This window comes from Sturnira hondurensis, unplaced genomic scaffold, assembly GCF_014824575.4.
Source record: "Sturnira hondurensis isolate 20B ecotype Veracruz unplaced genomic scaffold, ASM1482457v3 Scaffold0000780, whole genome shotgun sequence".
In the NCBI taxonomy this organism is placed as follows: domain Eukaryota; kingdom Metazoa; phylum Chordata; class Mammalia; order Chiroptera; family Phyllostomidae; genus Sturnira; species Sturnira hondurensis.
The window spans coordinates 20,547,202-20,565,582 of record NW_028073411.1 but is presented as its reverse complement, the minus strand read 5'-3'; the positions used below and the strand labels follow the sequence as shown (position 1 = coordinate 20,565,582).

General features: G+C 62.2%; 1 protein-coding gene across 1 annotated transcript in view; it reads left to right on the top strand.

Moving 5' to 3' along the window:
- Positions 1 to 18,381, top strand: part of SHANK3 (SH3 and multiple ankyrin repeat domains 3) — a 45,587-nt gene that overhangs the window by 18,214 nt on the left and 8,992 nt on the right. The window contains exons 15-22 of the mRNA XM_037048596.1: positions 1,895 to 1,970; positions 2,202 to 2,284; positions 2,812 to 2,936; positions 3,036 to 3,168; positions 4,116 to 4,196; positions 11,491 to 11,621; positions 12,139 to 12,223; positions 16,107 to 18,366. Coding sequence (XP_036904491.1) covers positions 1,895 to 1,970; positions 2,202 to 2,284; positions 2,812 to 2,936; positions 3,036 to 3,168; positions 4,116 to 4,196; positions 11,491 to 11,621; positions 12,139 to 12,223; positions 16,107 to 18,366 — 2,974 coding nt within the window. The remainder of the gene's footprint in view (positions 1 to 1,894; positions 1,971 to 2,201; positions 2,285 to 2,811; positions 2,937 to 3,035; positions 3,169 to 4,115; positions 4,197 to 11,490; positions 11,622 to 12,138; positions 12,224 to 16,106; positions 18,367 to 18,381) is intronic.

The following is an 18,381-nucleotide window of genomic DNA, read 5'->3' as shown; positions in this document are numbered from 1 at the left end:
TTCCTGACGTCTGTGTCCCGGGAGCTCTTTCTTCTTCCCATCCAGCCTCTGCCTCACCTGCTCTGACCTCCACTTACCCTTGGAGTCACCACTCATCCTGCCTCCGTCTACGTGTGCATCAACCCATCCCGAAGAGCCAGTGCGCCCAACGCCTCCTTCCTTTCTTCGCCCACCCACCCATCCATCTGTCCATCCATCCGACCATCCGTCCATCCATCTTCCCATCTATCCACCCCTCCTCCCGCCCGTCCATCCATCTGTTCATCTGTGTGTCCATCTCTCCTTCCATCCATCCCCGAACTAGCTGCCCCCTTCCGTCACACCACTCAGTCCTCCTGCCCATTTGTTGATGCACCTACTGCCCTTTGACCCCTCCATACATCCCTCCTGCTTCTGTCCCTCCTTCCCTCCATCTCTCGTTCCTTCCATCCATTCTTCCTGCCATCCATCATGCATTCATTTGTTCACCACCCCCAGCCAGATGTCCACCCATCTGTCCTCCTAGCCAGCATGGGGAGTGCTCATTATGTGCCAGGTGCTACGCTAGGTGCTCAGATCACAGAAATAGATGAGAGGTGGCCCTAACCCACACAGAGCTCACAAGCAGTGAAAGAGACGGGGATTCAAAACCCATAGTTCCTCCTGTAATCACGTTTCCGACCTCTCTCTCACTCTCTCTGTCCCAGTGGCCCGGGCTGCTCACAGTCCCTGGAACACGCTGCCAGCCAGTGGGCTTTGGCCTCAGTGCCTGACCCATGTCCTCTGTGGCAACCGCCTTGTGGCCTGTGCCTTTGCTCAGCTGTGGCCTTCCCACGACCCTCAGAGCTGTGAACTCTCTCTGTGCCCTGTCCTGCTTTCTCTTAACCCTTCTCAGCACCCAGCGGGTTGTATGCGTCCCCATTTCTTGTCTGTCTTCTCTCTCTGTGAATAGGTTGTGAACTCTGTGAGGCAGGGGCTTTGTTCTGTCCTCTGCTGTATTCTCAGAGCCTAAAACAAACAGTGCCTGGTACTTAGTAGGTGCTTAATAAATGCTGAATAAATGAGTTAATCTTGAGACATGCTGAAGCGATAGAGAATGAGGGAGGAGTTGAGGGGGGAATTGTGAGTGGTGGGGGGACAGTCTTGGGGGAACCCCCTTGCAGAGAAAGGTGCCAAGAGGCCAGGGGGCAGCAGGAGAAGGCAGCCTGGAGAGGGGAGGGCTGCGCCGAGGGGTGTGCCCGAGAGAACCTGTGGCTTGCAGGAAGTCTGTGGGAGACAGCAGGCCCCCTCTGCAGGGGCCTCAAGGGGTGTTGAGATCGAGTACAGATGGGACAAAGCTCTGTATGATGCTGTGACAACAGGGAAGGGGACCCAGCCCCCCCCCCACCAGGACCCCTGGCGCACCCAGGGCAAGACCCGAGTGAGGCAGTCCGTGAGGTCGGACATCTGTGGGCTGTCCGAGGGGCTCACTGAGGACACACATGGCTTCCGTGGCAGTGCACATTGGCACACAACTTTTCATGTACACGCAGACATGCAGGTACACAAGCACACGTGTGAGCATAGCACTTACACATGACTGTGGGCCACACGCACATGCCCATCTTTGCTGGGAGGTCTGGGGCCCTGGCTGTCTGTGGATGGCCCTGGCCGCCTGTGGGCTGCCCCACACACTGGGGTGAGATGACCCTCCCCTCCTGCCTCCAGGGGCCAGAATGTCCCACATGGTCCCCTCAGCCCTCTGACCCTAGGACCTCTGGGCCCAAGACCCAGCGTCCTCCCTCCCCAGCCACTTCCATGTGGCATAGCCAGGCCAGGGGCGTGTGTGGACAGAAGCCAGTGACCACAAGGGTGCAGGGGCACTTCAGGCCACTTGGAGGATGTGGCCCTCCACCAGTGACTGAATTCCCCTCAGAAACCCGGGAGGACCGGACGAAGCGACTTTTCCGCCACTACACAGTGGGCTCCTACGACAGCCTCACCTCACACAGGTATGGGCAGGGCAGCTGAGCAGGTGGGCAAGGGGAGGGAGGCTGAGAGCTGGCCCAGGAGACCTGGGGTGAAGAGGTCCCAGGACCCAGTGGTGGGGCCCTGCCCTCCCTATCTGCTGCCCTTCTGGGTCAGTCCAAGAGCAACTCCCAGGGGTGGGCTGTGTCTGAAAGCAGTGCCTGGGCCCACGTGGGGGCAGCCTGCTCCTCACCCCTCCCTGCTTCCTCCACCAGCGATTATGTCATTGACGACAAGGTGGCCGTCCTGCAGAAACGGGACCATGAGGGCTTTGGTTTCGTGCTTCGTGGGGCCAAAGGTAACAAAGGGTGGGGGCAGTGGGAGTGTGGGTGGGGCTGGCGTCACGCAGGCAGGGACTACAAACTGCACAGGGCGTCATGTCTTTCTTGCCTCTGTTCAGCCCCTCTGCCCTCCTCCTTGCCTGCCCTGTTCCCTGCTCCTTTTCACCGGGTCCCTACATAAGCCCCACCCCCTGCTCCACCCTGCCCCTTTCCTTCTGGCCCTGCCCCTTCTCGTCCCTCTGCTGTGACTGTCCCAGACCCTGTGCCTGGGTTTGAGCATCTCACCTCGAGGCCCTGCGTCCCCCACTTGTGATGTCCAGGGTCTCTGCTGGCGTGCCTAGCGTGTGGGACCCTTCTGGTGTCTTGGAGGGATGTGTCCTGGATTCCCGGGCTGGCTCTTCTTGCCCTGGGCAGCCCCCACCCTGGGCCACTCTGCCCGCGGTCTGCTCGGCGTGTTGAAGGGTCTCTGGCTTTGTGGCAGCCGCCTGCACCTGCACACGCTGGTGAAGCATCTTCCAAACTGCCCCGTCCCCTCCCCCCGCAGCAGAGACCCCCATTGAGGAGTTCACCCCCACGCCAGCCTTCCCTGCGCTGCAGTACCTGGAATCTGTGGATGTGGAGGGCGTGGCCTGGAGGGCTGGGCTGCGCACAGGAGACTTCCTCATTGAGGTGAGGCTCATTCTCGCCTGTGCGGCCCGGTGGGGCGCTGACCCCGGAGCCTGAGGAGGACACACCAGAACCACCCTCCCACCTGCCTGTCTGTCCCAGGTGAACGGGGTGAACGTGGTGAAGGTCGGACACAAGCAAGTGGTGGCTCTGATCCGCCAGGGCGGGAACCGTCTCGTCATGAAGGTTGTGTCGGTGACGAGGAAGCCGGAGGAAGACGGGGCTCGGCGCAGAGGTGAGGGGTCAAACTTCTGACCTCTGTGCCCAGACCCTCCCCTCCAGCTCCCGACCTGAGACCCCGGCCCTTGGCCCATGCTCCTCTGCCTACCCTGGGCCCCAGGCTGCTGCCGCCAGATACCTGAACCCAAGTGAACCGCCCCCATCCATGGCCTGGGTGCCTTTCCCGTGCCTGCTGGTAGTCGGCCACCCTGGCCCCCAGCCGCCGGCCCCTGGCCCCGGGTTGCTCCTCCTCAGATCCCGCCCCCAGCTTCCAGGCATCCCCGGCTCCTCCCGCCCCCCAGCCCCTGGTGTGGAAGAGCCCTCTTTCCCTGCACTGCCAGCAGCTGCCTGGAGGCCGGGGTTGCCATAGCAACTGTGAGGTTGACGCTGCCTTCCGCTCATTGTCGAGGGAAGGGGGAGGCGGCACCTGAGGGAAGAGGAAGAGCGTCTTCTCCTCGCGATGTCGCGGCCCAGCCTGGGCCCAGGAGGCTTTGCTGGCCCGGCAGGCCCAGGCCCTGGCTTGGTTGGCCACACCCTGGCTCCCTGAGGGACGGTGGCCCCCAGGGCCTGGGGGAGCTCTGGAACAGCAGAAGCCCAGCCTGCGGGGGACCCCTCCCAGCCCCCACCCCATGGCTCTGGTGCCCCCTGCTCAGCCCTCGGAGCCAACCCGGTGGGCACTCAAGTGGGAGCTGGCCAGCACCACCGCCCAGCCTGGGGCCCTTGGTCACCTCCTGAGGCCCCACCTGCCCCGGCCCAGCCCGACCCTCAGCACCTGCTGAGCCCCCAGCGCCATGAAGAAGTTTGCATCCAGTCGCAGCCTGAACAAGATCCTGGCGCAGTGCGACGCGTCCTCGCGGGAGTACGAGGAGATCCAGGCGGTGGAGCGCAAGTGGCACCTGCACCTGGCCACACCGCGCTGCCTGCTGCTGGACAGGAGGTCCAAGGCCTCCCTCTTCTTTGCAGCCCCGCCGCCCCCCAAGAGGGCCCCCAGCACCACACTGACCCTGCGCTCCAAGTCCATGACGGCTGAGCTTGAGGAACTTGGTGAGCGGCGGGGGTGAGAGGTGGTGGGCAGCCCCTGCGGGGAGGCTAGGGGGCCAAAGCCAGGTAGAGGCAGAGGGTAGGAGGGACAGACAGATGGACAGCACCCCACAGGCAAGTGGGCGGGTGCTGGAGTGGGCGGGTGAGGGGGGGACGACAGTCCCATAGGTGGGGTGAGAGCCCGGGGGCTGGTTGACAGAGCTGCAGACCGGCGGCGGGACAGCCGGGATTGTGGCGGGAGCGGAGGGCCCGCCAGCCTGTCTGCATGAGTGTGCATGTTGCTGCCTGTGGCTCTCCGTCCCACTGGGCTTCTTCCTTCATCTGAGAGAGCAATGGGCAGGGGTCGGGGGCCCTGGGCTCTGCCCCCAGATCTGCTGGGCACTGGCTGCAAGGCTTTGGCAGTTGTGTGACCCTCTCTCAGCACCCGCCTGCTCACTGGTTGATAAGCAGGGCAAGCCCAGTGGGCGGTCGACCTCGTGGGCAGCATGGCCCTTGCTGGCACAGTGGTAGGCCAGGCTCTCGGGGGTGCGCTGCGTTGGGTCTCTGATGGGGCATGTTGTGGGCACGACCCCAGATGACTCTCAGTGGCCTCATCTTGGGAGTGTCTTGAGCTCTGTGACCGTCAATAGCCTTGTCATTGGTGTGTCTACTTGTCCGTAACCATGTCCTGATGTTCATGACCGTCGGTGTCTCCATCCCAAGCGTGTCCCTGTACCCGTGCCTGTCAGTGTGCTCCGTCCTGCCGTCCACACCCAGCCCCACTCCCAGGCGTGTCCCTGGCTTCAGCCGTAGTAGGGACACTGACACTGGTCCCTAGGCCGGGGTCTGACCCACTCCTGACCCTGACCCTGACCCTGACCCTGGCTTCAGGCTTGGCTCTTCCCCAGGCCAAGCCCGTCCGATCGGGTGCTCCTGACTGCAGTTTAGTTAAATGTGGAGGACATCCATGAAGATCAACTGAGCTGACAGGGTCAGGATTTTCTCCATAAATACTACGAATAACATACAACTGCGAAAGCAAATAACCAGTTCGAAACAAAGGAACAGGAATTCCCCGGGTCTCAGAACCAAAGAGGCCAAGAGTGACCCACCACTGCAGACTCTCAGTGTGGGGCTGGGGGTCCTGACACCTCCACAGGAGGTGCGAGTGTGGATCCCTGAGAAGGGGGAGAGCTAGAACAGAGGGCAAGAACTGGAATTAGCATCAAGACAACTGAAAATCACAGAAAAATATGAAAGAGACAAAATAAAATGTTTAAATACAACATTTAAGAGAAATACCAGAATTCATAGTGAAAGAACAGGGCAGTACCAAAAGGAAAAAAAAGATAAAAGCAGATTTTAAAAGGATTTCTAAAGAACTGTTATTTAAACAAAACGTATAGCCACTGAGGTTTAAAAATCTCTGGGATGAACAGGATTGCCCTGCAGACCCAGCTGAAGAGGAAACTAGCGAATCAGAAGACAAGTCTGAGGAGAGTGCCCAGAATTCAGCACAGGAGCCAAGGAGATACAAACTGTCACAGGGAGGAGGCCAAGCCCGGAGTGGAGAGTAACAAGGTTAGGAAAGAGGCCATGTTTGAAGAATAAATGGCTAATAACTTTCCAAAATTGAAAAAGGAGAGGAGACTCCAGTTCGAAGGAGTGTAAGTCCCAAGCAAGGAAATATAAACTAAATCTACATGTAGACTTGTCACGGTGAAACTCCTCAGCACTGTAGACTGACTACCTGAGGGAGAGGCTGGATGATTTAGGAAGGACAGGAAGACTGACAGCTGACTTCTCATCAGCAGTAGTAGCTGCCAGAAGACAATGGAACAATGATGTCCAAGTCTTGTGTGAAAATGCTTTTCCACCTAAAATTCTATACCTAGCTAAGCCCTCTCCTTCAGGAGTGAGGCAGAGAAACCAGCAAATGTCTGGCTCCAGGGTCCCAAGGGTCCAAGGCTAGTCATGGGGAATGGATCCATCACACTGATGGAGGATCCAGACTGATCAATAAACTGATACCCCTAGGAAGCTGGGTCTGGCGACACTCCTTCCCGAGGCTCTGATGGGTTGGTTCCGGGAGCCTCTCTCCAGAGGGCCCTTCTGTGGCCGTGCTCAGCTGCACGTGCGATCCTGCACAGGGAGGTGCTCGGGCAACCTGAACTCTGTCATCCAGGGACCCAGGGGCTCTTTGGGCTGCTTCTGTCTGAAGAAACTAGAGAGCAGCAGCCTCCTTCCTCTTTGCTCCGGCCCAGGGCGCCCTGCTGTGAGTTCCCTGTTCCCCAGGGGCTGGCTCTGGCAGCCTCAGGTCAGCCTCGTCTGCACCTGCTTTTCCGGGACACTTTGGGGAGGGGCGGTGAAGGGACACCTGCACTACTGGGTGAGGGGTTCCAGCTGTGGGTGAAGCTGGACGTGGGCTCTTCACATTGCTCTGCTGGGCAGAGATGCCACCGCCACCCCAGAGTCCGCTGTCCCGGGAAGTCAGCCTTGTTGCCGACCTGTGGAAACACCTGGCTTGATGAAGCCAGGCCGGTGTCAAGGTCCTCCCACGTGCTGAAGGGTTCAGCCCACGACCCAGTGTTTGTGCCACTGAAAGGTGGAAATGAGACTTGCTGGCTCATTGACAGCATTACCACATCATCTCTGTGACACTGTTGAGAACGAATGGGATCCTTCAGGGTCCTGTAGTCTATTGAGGAGGCGACCTAGACAGCTGGAAAGAAAGGGGAATGGGGGGGTGACAGAAAAAGGTGGCAAGGATGGGGGCTCATGCCTGGGTGGTTTTGGGGAGAAGAGTCCTGCAGGGGTGAGGCGACTGGCAGAAATGGGAGGGAGAGGAAGGGGTGGTGTAGAGACGACCGCCACTCCCCGGGGTTGGCGGTAGGAGGAGGGAGGGCAGGATACTCCCACTGCCCTGTTGGAAGGGGTGCGTCGTGGTCCCCACCTGTCCATGTACTCATCGTGAGCCAAGGACGTGCTGGGCTGCAGAGGCCAGCAGAGACTCGGGCCAGTGAGGGCCCTGGTGGGTCTGGTCCCCTCCTGCTCCTCCACTTTCACACGATCCATCAGGAACTTCTGGGTCCCCTTTCCTTTGTGATGAGGAGGCCGGGGCATGTGCTGTGCAGCCTCTGGCTGGCTGGAGTCTGGCACACAGTGACCCGCCCTCGGTCAGGACACTGTGCAGAATGCTCGGGGGTGACCAGTGTGGCCACGAGTGGCCTCCAAGTGTGATTCTTACAAGGTTTTGCCCTTTCTCTGAAAAACTTGTTTGTGGATGTCTCCACCTGTGTGTACACGTCTGTGTGTGCATGTGTGTGGGTGTATGAGCATGCATGTATGCATATGTACGCCTGGATAGGTGTGGATGCACATAACCATGTGTGGGGGTGTGTACAGATGTGTAGAAATCATGTATGTAAGTGTTCTGTATAAGCATGTGAACATGGGAGGACATGCACAAGCGTGTGCGTGTGTGAGCATGCGCAAGTCACATGTGCAAATGGGTGTGTGGGTGTTCAAAAGGGTGGGTGGACATGCATGGACATTGTGTGTGCACATGTGAGTGGACTGTAAGCATATGTGTGCATGCGTGCAGGCTGCAAGTGTGCACATGGACTGCAAGCATGTGTGTATGTGGGCTGCAAATGTGTGTGTATGTGTCCATTGCAAGCATGCATGTGCACATGTGAGTGGACTGCAAGCATGTATGTGCACCTGTTTGTATAATGCAATCGCATGTGCGGAATGCAAGCACATGTACGTGTGAGTGGGCTGCAAGTGTGTGCATGTGTGAGTGGACTGCAAGCAGGTGTGTGCACGTGTGTGAGGACTGTGTGTGTGTACGTGTGTGGGGGCTGCGTGCATATGTGTGTGTGCATGCACACAAAACCGTATGTCTCTGCTTGTGGTTGTTTCCACCTTGAGTGTCAAGCTGTGTTGGGCATTGGGCAGGCTTGCCCCCCCCCCAGTCTGGTAGGGAGTGTAGGTCTGGGGTTGAGGGGTCTGGGGGTTCCCAGTGTGGAAGGGGTGGGGGGAGGGATGGGGTGAAGGGAGTGGGGTCTGGGGCCCGGGTTCTGAGCATGAAGCCTGCCTCTCACCCCCGTTGCTCTGTTTCTTGATTCCAAGCCTCCATTCGGAGAAGGAAAGGGGGTGAGTCACCTGCTGTGTCCCCAGTGCCCCAGCCTTGCCTGACCCCTGTGCAGGGAAGTGCTGGTGTGTGAGGAGGTTCCAGGTCCAGTCAGGGTGGTCTTGGCCTGGTACAGCCTGGACTGTCCCCTCCTGATGGCCTTCTCTCTAAGATCTGGTGGGGGCCCATAGAAGGGCCTGATGAAGGACAGATGGGGAGAGCCCAGGGTGTGGCCACCTGGGGATGTGACAGGCTCAGTCCAGTCCTGGGGCAGCTAGGGAGGCAGGGCTGGGAAAGTTCCACAGTGGACAGAGCCCTGGAGCCAGGGAGGGAGGGGTCAGAGATGCAGCTGTGGTGCTTTCGGGGTGGGAGTGTCTGGTGCTTGACTTGGCCCATGTTGCTTCTTTCTGGCTGCTCTGGGGACCCCCTTGTGCCTGGTGTGTGGGTCCTGTTTCTGTGCTGATCTGTTTTGGGGTCAAGCCTAATGCTGACAGTCCATTCAGAGCAAGAGTTGGCCCCATAGCACTGGGGAAAAAGCTTGCCGTTCCCCCGCCCAACATCGCCCACCCGCTGGCTTCCCTGCCCCTCGCTGCTGCCTTTAGGCTCATCTGCCATGTCCTCCGTGGCTGCTTCCTGGGTGCCCTGGGTGCCCGGCCTGGCTGCCGGGGATGCAGCATCCATGTGGGGATGGAGTCTGGGCCTGGGCACTGAGGTCCACCATCTGGTCCAATCTCAGGGCCTGGCCTCTGCCAGCTTCCTCCACTACCGTGAACTGGAGTCCGCCAGATGGAAGCCTGGGGTGGCTCTGTGGCCCCTCATTGTCCATGGGCCTAGTGCCCAGGGGCCCCTCAGCCTGGAGCCCACGGGCCCTCCCTGTGCCAGCACACACCCACCAGCCTGCAGCCCGGGCTCCCCGCACAGCCCGCAGTCTGGCCCTCTGAGTCCTTGCTGCCCCCTCCCCAGTCCACGGGACGCACTTGCCCTGGCGTCTTTTCGGTCATTAAAACCGGAGGTGAGGCCTCCTCCCGGGACAGTTTTGTGCACACCTTTGAGGCCGACGCACGAGCTATTTCTGGAGCACGTTGGTTCTGTCCTCAGCTCAGCTCATTAGTGGGGCTCCCAGGGTGCTGTGTTGCGGCCGCAGGCTTCCTCCAGCTGCAGGGGCAGTGTCGGGCTTTGCCTCCCCGAAGGCCCCACTCGCTCAGCGGTGTGCTCGCCAGCCCAGTGTGCGAGGCTGGGGGGGCGCCTCCTGGTGTCCCAGCCCTGCTTCCCAGTTTCCTGCTTTGTTTCCTGGTTCAAGTGTCTAAAGTGACTTATTTAAGGGCATATTTTCTGGTTTCGTTGGGGATGGGTGTCAGCCTCACCAGCTTGTAGTATGCAGAGTTCTGGCTTCGTTCCCCCGGGAAAGGGTCCCGGTCTGGCCCAGCCCTCACACCCGCGGTGGACAGTCGCCTCGGCTGCCTTCGCAGGCGCGTTGCCTTGGGTCCCGGACTGAGTTCCGGACCTGGATGTGCAGCCTCTAAATCCACAGCTCAGGTGAGTGTGTGCCCTGCGATTCCCAAGGAAACGTTTCTCTCCACTCCTGTCTTCCTGTCTGTGGTTTCAGGGCAGCTTGGCTGCTGAGTCTGACTTTTCACTTCCTGGGTCTGTGACCTGAGCAACTAGTCTCTCAGAGCTGCAGCTCCTCCAGGCAGAACGAGGGCAGTGACAGGTGGCTGTGGTGGGACGAGAGGAGAGGGATTGGGTGATGCTCTTTGAACTCTGGGAATCGCCTGGGATGGAGGTGGTGATGGTGGCCTGGGCTCCAAGCGGAAGTCCCCTCTTTGTGCAAACAGGGGGACCGTTGACAGGCCTCCCCAGTCCGCACCTGGCCTGGGAGCTGGCCTGCATGGGGCCATGTCTGGTGGTGAGCTGGAATGTTGGCTGAGCTGTTTGGGGGCCTGGCTGGGTGCCCGGGGCCATGTGCCGGGGCATTTGCTCTCTTTCCCCTGGAGTCTGTGAGCTGTTTGGGAGCCGAGACGTGCAGACGGAGGGGCTGTGTCAGACGTGCTCAGAGCCAGGCCGGGGGCAGTGCCTCTCAGGTACGGGCTGGTTCTCACGACACCGAAGCAGGTGCTGTTCGAGTGCCCTGTGACCGGATGAGGAAACTGAGTCACAGGTGAAGCCAGGACAGTCAGTGTGCTGGGCATCTCAGGGTGTGTGTGTTCGCTCAGCGCAGCTGAGGCGGGCGGCTGCAGAGGCGGAGGTCAGGTGCTGGCGGAGCAGACGCTCTCCAGGGCCTCCAGGGTTGGCACAGCCCCGTGTTCGGGGGGGGGGGGGGGGGGGCTCAGGGACCTCGAGGCTGAGCGGAGGGTGCAGTGGGTGGGGTTCCTGAGTGAGAGGGTGCCTGTAGCGGCAGGGGGACACCCCGCTGCACCCCATGTGCTGGCTGGATGGGATCCAACCTGACCTGACGGTCGAACAAAACTTCCAAGTCCTGTTGATGATCAAAACACCACTTTTAAAAGCATCAAACTGCCTGAACAAAGACAAAGCCTTTCTTGTATAATGGATTTGAGAAGAATGGTGCCCAACACCACCTGCCACCCGGTGCCTTTCCCCCTGGGTCTCGTTTAGGCCCCAGCCCCCTAGGTGCCCCCTGCCCTTCTTCCCCACGGTCCCCTTCACCCTCCTCTCAGCACCTCCCACCCCGAATGAAGGTTCTTTGGCTTCCTGACCAGCCTGGGGTGGTGAGCTGACTTCGGAAAGTGCCCCGTCCATCCATTCTTGATGGGTGCGGCATCTTCTGTGGGCACCTGCTGTACCTCTGGTTTGCCCTGTGCTGTGGGGCTGCCCAGCAGTGCCTCGTGCGGAGGAGGAGAGTGAAAGGCAAAGGGAACGGGGGGCCTCAGGAAGACCCTGGGCTCTCAGCAGGGTATCCGAGGCCTGCAGAGTGGTCAGCCTTTCCCTGCAGGGAGTGTCCTGGGTCCCCTGGAGCCTCCCTGAGGACGGAGAGGCAGGCGGGGCAGGGGCTGGGTTCCGGTGAGTGAGGCCCTGTCCCAAGCCCGGGAGCTTGCCCTGGGGGCGAGGGGCCTCCGGTGACTTCAGCAGCACGGGGTGGACCTGCCTTGCCCCTGGGGAGGACAGGACAGCGAGGCTGCCCACAGTCTTGGTGGCTGAAATGGCCCCTGCTTGGCTGTGCAGAGAAACTGGACGAGATTCTGGCTGCCGCTGCGGAACCCGCACTGAGGCCCGACGCCGTGGATGCTGACTCCAGAGCAGCCACCGTGAGGCAGCGGCCCAGCAGTCGGAGGGTCACACCAGCTGAGATCAGTGTAAGCAGGGGTGGGGGCCAGACCCACCTTGGTGTCTGCATTTCTGGGGTGGGGTCCATCTTTGGGACCCCCTCACCAGGGGCGGCTCCTTTTGTCCCCAAAACGACTCCCATCAGGGCACCCCATGGCCTCTCCCAGGGACATGTGGGGCCACCTCAGCCCCCAGGATGGCCACAGTTGGCCACGTGCTGAGTGGCTCTCAGTGCCTCAGGCAGGCTGTGTGCCAGCCCCATTTATGCCACACGTGGTGTGCCTTTGTACCCCAGCTGCCCCAGGGCCACTCTGAGGGCCACTGTCTGCTCTGGCCAGCTGTGCACCAGGCCCGCCCAGCACTATCTGTGCCCAGGCCCCTGCTGGCTGCCCAGGCCTACTCGGGTCGCAGGTGTCGGGCAGCAGCGTGTTGGAACTAGCGCATGGGGTGTGTGGCTGTAGGCTCAGGAAGAGTGTGGGTGGGGCAGGGAGGCACCTGGGGGCCCAGTGTCCAGGAGCCTCCATGTGCCCTCCCCGACTCCCACAGTCATTGTTTGAACGCCAGGGCCTCCCAGGCCCCGAGAAGCTGCCGGGCTCCCTGCGGAAGGGGATTCCACGGACCAAGTCTGTAGGTACGGCTGGGCTGGGGTCTGCACGGGGCCGGGGTGGAAATGGGCTGAAGGACCCTCTCTCCCCATTTTCAACTGGGGTTTCCAACCTCCCTCTGAGCCCACCTCTCGGATCTCAGGTCTGCGCACCTGACGTGGGAGGTGGGGCGAGTCCTTTGCCAGTCCCAGAGCGGCTTTGCTGAAACAGGTCCTTGAGCTTCCCCCCACGGCTCCCCCGATAGCTCCCCGCTCAGCGGGCGCCCTCCGCACTCTGCCCACAGACACACACATCCCAGCCCTGGGTCTAACGTCTGCTGTGTGGGTGTCTGAGGACAGGCCACACTCCCGATCCTGGAGCCACCCTCCCCTTGAACTTGCCCCCCTCTGCCCCCCAGGTCCTTCACAGCCCACTTGTCTGCCAGAGTCAGCTGTGCTTGTCCTCCTCGGCCCCAGGAGGGGTGGCTCCTTTTGTCCCCAAACGACTCCTGTCAGGGCACCCCTCGTGGTGGGTCTCCCCCGGGCCCCCCCTCACACCAGCACCGGTCCTTCTCAAGGCCGCGTCCTTGGTCTCCCAGCCTCTGTACCTGTCTCCCTGGCAGCTCATGACACACCAGGCGCTGTTGTTGCCCCCCACACATGGCCACATCCTTTCTTGACCCTGGGCCTGCTCGCCTAACAAGCCTCCCCACCCCCTGACCCACTGCTCATTCCTCTAGGCCTCCGGTGCCCTTCCCTGCTCACCTGTCCACCCGTGTACCCCAGGCCTGGCCCCATGTCCGTCCATTTTGCCCTCACCACACCCACCTTCTGCTGGCCAGTGAACACCCACCGGCAGCCCACGCTGTTTCGTACTCACTGCTTCGAACGGTACTCAGGGGAACGCTGTGGCGGCCACACTACTAGTTCTTCTGTGTTACAGACAGGGAAACTGAGGCAGAGAGGCCCCGTGGCTTGCCCAAGGTCACACGGCTGTCTCACCTGTCTTCTCTTCACCTGTCTGGCCAACCAGCTGCCCAAACCCTAATTCCTCATTCACCCTAGGATCTCTGGTGATCAGTGCGCACTCTGGGCTGACCCTGGGTCAGGTGTGGGGGCTCAGGTGGGGGAAACGACGTATGTGCAGACAGCTCGGCCTGGCAGTGACCTGGTGTGAGGGAGACATGCAGTGTACATGGCTAAGGGGCCCCAACTGTACCTGGGTATCCTGGAAGGCTGGTGGGGGGGGGGTGTGAGCTCAGACATGCGGGTAGGTGTTTCTGGGAGATCGTGTGGTGAGTTGCTGATAAGGGCCATCCCTCCTGTGTGGCGTGGTCCTTCAGGGACAGCTATAGGTCATTTCCGTAGGGGGGAGGGTGGGGAAAGTAGGTGAGACTGCAGCCACTTTGGAGCTTAGAGGCACTGCCCCGCTCCTGGCCAGAGCCCTGGGTGTCCTCCATGGTTTCCTCCTTATTCTCTGCTTCCCCTGACAAGTTAGGGGTAGACTGCTGTCTCAAACGCCTTGCACCTGAGTCCTCACTGTCCTTGTAGCCCTACCTAGGCAGGCCTCAGGGTCTTGCTCTTGGACCACAGTGGTGGAGTCCTCCTGACCTCCTGCCCCAGCTCCAGCCTCTGGACAGGTGGGGCCTTCTGCCGAGCAGATGCCACCCCTTGTCCCTGCAGCGGACCCTCCATGGGCTCTTCATTGCTTTGGAGTCCTGGGGACCAGCTCTAGCCCCCTTCCGCTTCATCTGGGGACATCTGTCTCCACATCCCTCTCACGTGGGTCTGCCCTCAGTCGGCCAGAAGGCCTGTGCCTCAGCCATAGCCAGTTTCAAGGCAGATGGGGTTAGAGCGAAGGCTCTGCCCACGGGGACTTGAGTCCTGGCGGGAAGGGCAGCTCTTCCCACTTGCCCTCCCAGGCCTCCCTGTGCTTGGGCCTCACGTGAGCTGAGGAGGGCTCGTCCTTACCCCCTCGCTGTGACTCCGGGCTGCTCCCCACTTGTGCTGGTTGTGTGGTCCTGGGCACGTAACTTAGGCCTTCAAACCTCAAGGTCCTGACCCATACACATGGGGACCATGAGGACCTCCGTACCTGCAAGGCCCCCCTGAGGCCCCCCCGTGGGCCGCAGTCACAGCTGAGGACCAAGTGCGAGGGCCACTGCTGGTGTCAGTGGCATAGGTCCAGCGTCTCAGGGTCTTGGGGCCGCCTCGAATGCTGGGGAATGCTCGCCGTACCTGTTCGGGCAGAGGTCCCTGCCCACCCCAGGCAGCACCAGAACAGAGTCCCCCTTTCATCCTGAGGCAAGTGACTCGCGTTCGCCCAAAGTTAGAATGGAGCCCACCAGACCCCAGAGCACCGGCTTTTCCCGAGTGGCTGTCTCATGCACAGGCTCGTGGGTGTCTCCACACTGTGTTCCCATGTCCAGCAGTGGGGGTGGCAGGCAGACCTAAAAATGATGCTGACGGCAGCCTTGGCCGCCCGCCGGCACTGCTTCGAGGTGCTTATCCCTGTGCTGTGGGCTTTAGGTGGCCCCAGCCCTCACAGGGGGCAGGCAGTCCCCCTGAGGTAAGGGAGACCAGTGCCGAGAGAACGAGGAGCTTCAGGCAGTAAGGCCTCCCCACAAAGGAGCCCATCCTGGCTCTGCTCGGATGAGGTGCAAACCAGGCAGAGGGAGCCTGGCGAGAGCACCGTGCTGGCCCATGGAGTAGGGTGGGGACAGGCAAGCTGCCTCAGGATAAGTTTTTAAAAACCTCCCTGAGCACAGACAAGAAGCCCTGTGTAGGTCCCCAAGGCACTCCCCAGAGACCTGTGTGTGTCTGCACAGAGGAGCCGTTCATTCACTCTCCTTGGGCTGGGCAGGCACCCACGATGTGTCCCCAGGGAGGTCCTGCCAGGTCCTGGGTGGGCAGCGGGACGAGGGCCTGAGCACACCCACCTTCCCGAGTTCAGAACCAGCTCCGTCTGAGGCCAAGGGGGGGCTGTCTTAGCCGACCCTGTGGGGCCCAGGAGGGAGCTGAGGCTCTGCGGGGCTTGGGGCTCGTCCTGGGGCCCCACGGCCAGCAGGGAGCAGAACTGAAACGTGTCGGGTGGTCGGCCTGAAGCTCCCTTGTCGCCCTCCCACCTGCTCTGGAGTGACTTGCGCCAGTCTTCCCGAGTGTTAGGCAGTAGGGTGGCGGCAGTGCCTGGCAGCCTCTCTCAGCCCAAGATGCCCCCAAGGCTCTGGACTGGACATGCACAGAGTGCCCTCCCCTGGGTTTCAGCCCTCTGCCGACCAGAGGCTGGGCTCCGCTGGCCAGCACCCTGCTGGCACCAGTCCTGCTCCGGGAGTGACCCTCTCATTTCTGACCACCTCCCGCCCACCTGCCTCTGGCTGCCACTGGGCCTCCCCGTGAGACCTGCTTGTTCCATGGCTGGTGTCTGAGATGTGCTGTCTCGGGTGGGAAGCCCCGCACCTGTGCCCCTCTGACTGGGGGTGCTGCCCTTCTTCTGGGATGTCATCCTTGGGCCGCCTCCATGACCAGGCTTTGGTAGGTCTTGGCCCCAAGCTGTGTGGTCAGAGTTTGAGTCCTTCCCCAGGACCTCTGCTGATGGGGTCCCCCTGTACCCTCTTCCCCAAGCTTCTCCAGAACACCCCTGAGCCAACACTGGTCTCGGGGTGCAGATTCTGGGCCTTGCTCAGGTCCCCTGCTCTGGGCTCCCCAAGTCCCCTTTGCTCTCCAACCCCAGACCCCACACCCGCCTGATCCCATCCTCCTGGTCAGGCCTGCACTCCCCACTCACCTTGCAGTTTTGGGGCCTCCGCAGCTCTGTGGTGGAGCTGGGGCGGGGGGCCTCTGCGGAGGGTGGGTTCTGGGGTCCCGAAGGCCTTTCTTGAAGACGCCGGCCCCCAGCGCCTCGGCCAGTCTCACTGGGGCCCTCTGTCCGCAGGGGAGGATGAAAAGCTGGCATCCCTGCTGGAGGGGCGCTTCCCGCGCAGCACGTCGATGCAAGACACGGTGCGCGAGGGCCGCGGCATTCCTCCTCCGCCGCAGACCGCGCCGCCACCCCCGCCCACGCCCTATTACTTCGACTCGGGGCCACCCCCCGCCTTCTCGCCGCCTCCCCCGCCGGGCCGGGCCTACGACACGGTGCGTTCCAGCTTTAAACCTGGCCTGGAGGCGCGCCTGGGCGCGGGGGGCGCTGGCCTTTACGAGTCCGGCGCGCCCCTAGGGCCGCTGCCCTACCCTGAGCGGCAGAAGCGCGCGCGCTCCATGATCATCCTTCAGGACTCGGCGCCAGACGCCGGTGACACCCCCCGGCCCCCACCAGCGGCCACCCCACCTGAGCGCCCCAAGCGCCGGCCGAGGCCTCCAGGCCCGGATAGCCCCTATGCCAACCTGGGCGCCTTCAGCGCCAGCCTCTTCGCGCCATCCAAGCCTCAGCGCCGCAAGAGCCCTCTGGTGAAGCAGCTGCAGGTAGAGGACGCCCAGGAGCGTGCGGCTCTGGCCGTGGGCAGCCCCGGCCCGGTAGTCGGCAGCTTTGCCCGAGAGCCCTCGCCAACGCACCGCGGGCCTCGGCCGAGCGGCCTGGACTACAGCCCTGGGGACAGCCCTGGGCTTGCATTTGGGGGCCCCGCCCCGGTCAAGGACCGGCGGCTGGAAGAGCGGCGCCGCTCTACCGTGTTCCTGTCCGTGGGAGCCATCGAGGGGAGCCCTCCCAGCACGGACCTGCCCTCCCTGCAGCCCTCCCGCTCCATCGATGAGCGCATTCTGGGAGCCGGAGCCTCCACCGGCCGGGACCTGCTGCTGCCCTCCCCTGTCTCTGCTCTGAAGCCATTGGTCAGCGGCCCAAGCCTGGGGCCTTCCGGCTCCACCTTCATCCACCCACTCACTGGCAAGCCCCTGGACCCCAGCTCACCCCTGGCCCTTGCCCTGGCCGCCCGGGAGCGGGCCCTGGCTTCTCAGACGCCCTCCCGGTCCCCCACACCTGTGCACAGCCCAGATGCTGACCGCGCGGGCCCCTTGTTTGTGGACGTTCAAGCCCGCGATGTTGAGCGTGGAGCCCTGGCCTCCCCAGCCTTCTCCCCAAGAAGCCCAGCCTGGGCCCCTGTGCCAGCACGCAGGGAGCCGGAGAAGGCCCCCCGGGAGGAACGGAAGTCTCCCGAAGACAAGAAGTCCATGATCCTCAGCGTCCTGGACACGTCCCAGCAGCGGCCAGCAGGCCTCATTGTTGTCCATGCCACCAGCAATGGGCAGGAGCCCAGCGGGCTAGGGGCTGCAGAGGAGCGCCCGGGCACCCCTGAGCTGGCTCCTGCACCCGCCCAGTCAGCAGTGGTGGCTGAGCCCCTGCCCAGCCCCCGGGCCCAGCCCCCTGGCAGCACCCCGAAAGACCCGGGGCAGGGCCAGGGGAGCTCCGAGGAAGAGCCGGAGCTGATCTTCGCTGTGAACCTGCCGCCTGCCCAGTTATCCTCCAGCGATGAGGAGACCAGAGAGGAGCTGGCTCGCATTGGGCTGGTGCCACCCCCCGAAGAGTTTGCCAACGGGCTTCTTCTGGCCACCCCACTGCCTGGCCCAGGTCCCTCACCCACCACGGTGCCAGGCCCGGCCTCAGGGAAGCCCGGCAGTGAGCTGCCCCCAGCCCCCGAGTCCGCCGCCGACTCAGGGGTGGAGGAGGCAGACACGCGCAGCTCCAGCGACCCCCATTTGGAGACCACAAGCACCATCTCCACAGTGTCCAGCATGTCCACCTTGAGCTCCGAGAGTGGGGAGCTCACCGACACCCACACCTCCTTCGCTGACGGACACACTTTTCTACTCGAGAAGCCACCAGTGCCTCCCAAGCCCAAGCTCAAGTCCCCGCTGGGGAAGGGGCCGGTGACCTTCAGGGACCCTCTGCTGAAGCAGTCCTCGGACAGTGAGCTCATGGCCCAGCAGCACCATGCCGCCTCCGCCGGGCTGGCCTCTGCCGCTGGGCCTGCTCGCCCTCGCTACCTCTTCCAGAGAAGGTCCAAGCTGTGGGGGGACCCCATGGAGAGCCGGGGGCTCCCTGGGCCCGAGGACGACAAACCAACTGTGATCAGCGAGCTCAGCTCCCGCCTGCAGCAACTGAACAAAGACACGCGCTCCCTGGGGGAGGAGCCGGTCGGCGGCCTGGGCGGCCTGGGCGGCCTGCTGGACCCTTCCAAGAAGTCGCCCATCGCGGCAGCTCGGTGAGCAGGGCAGTT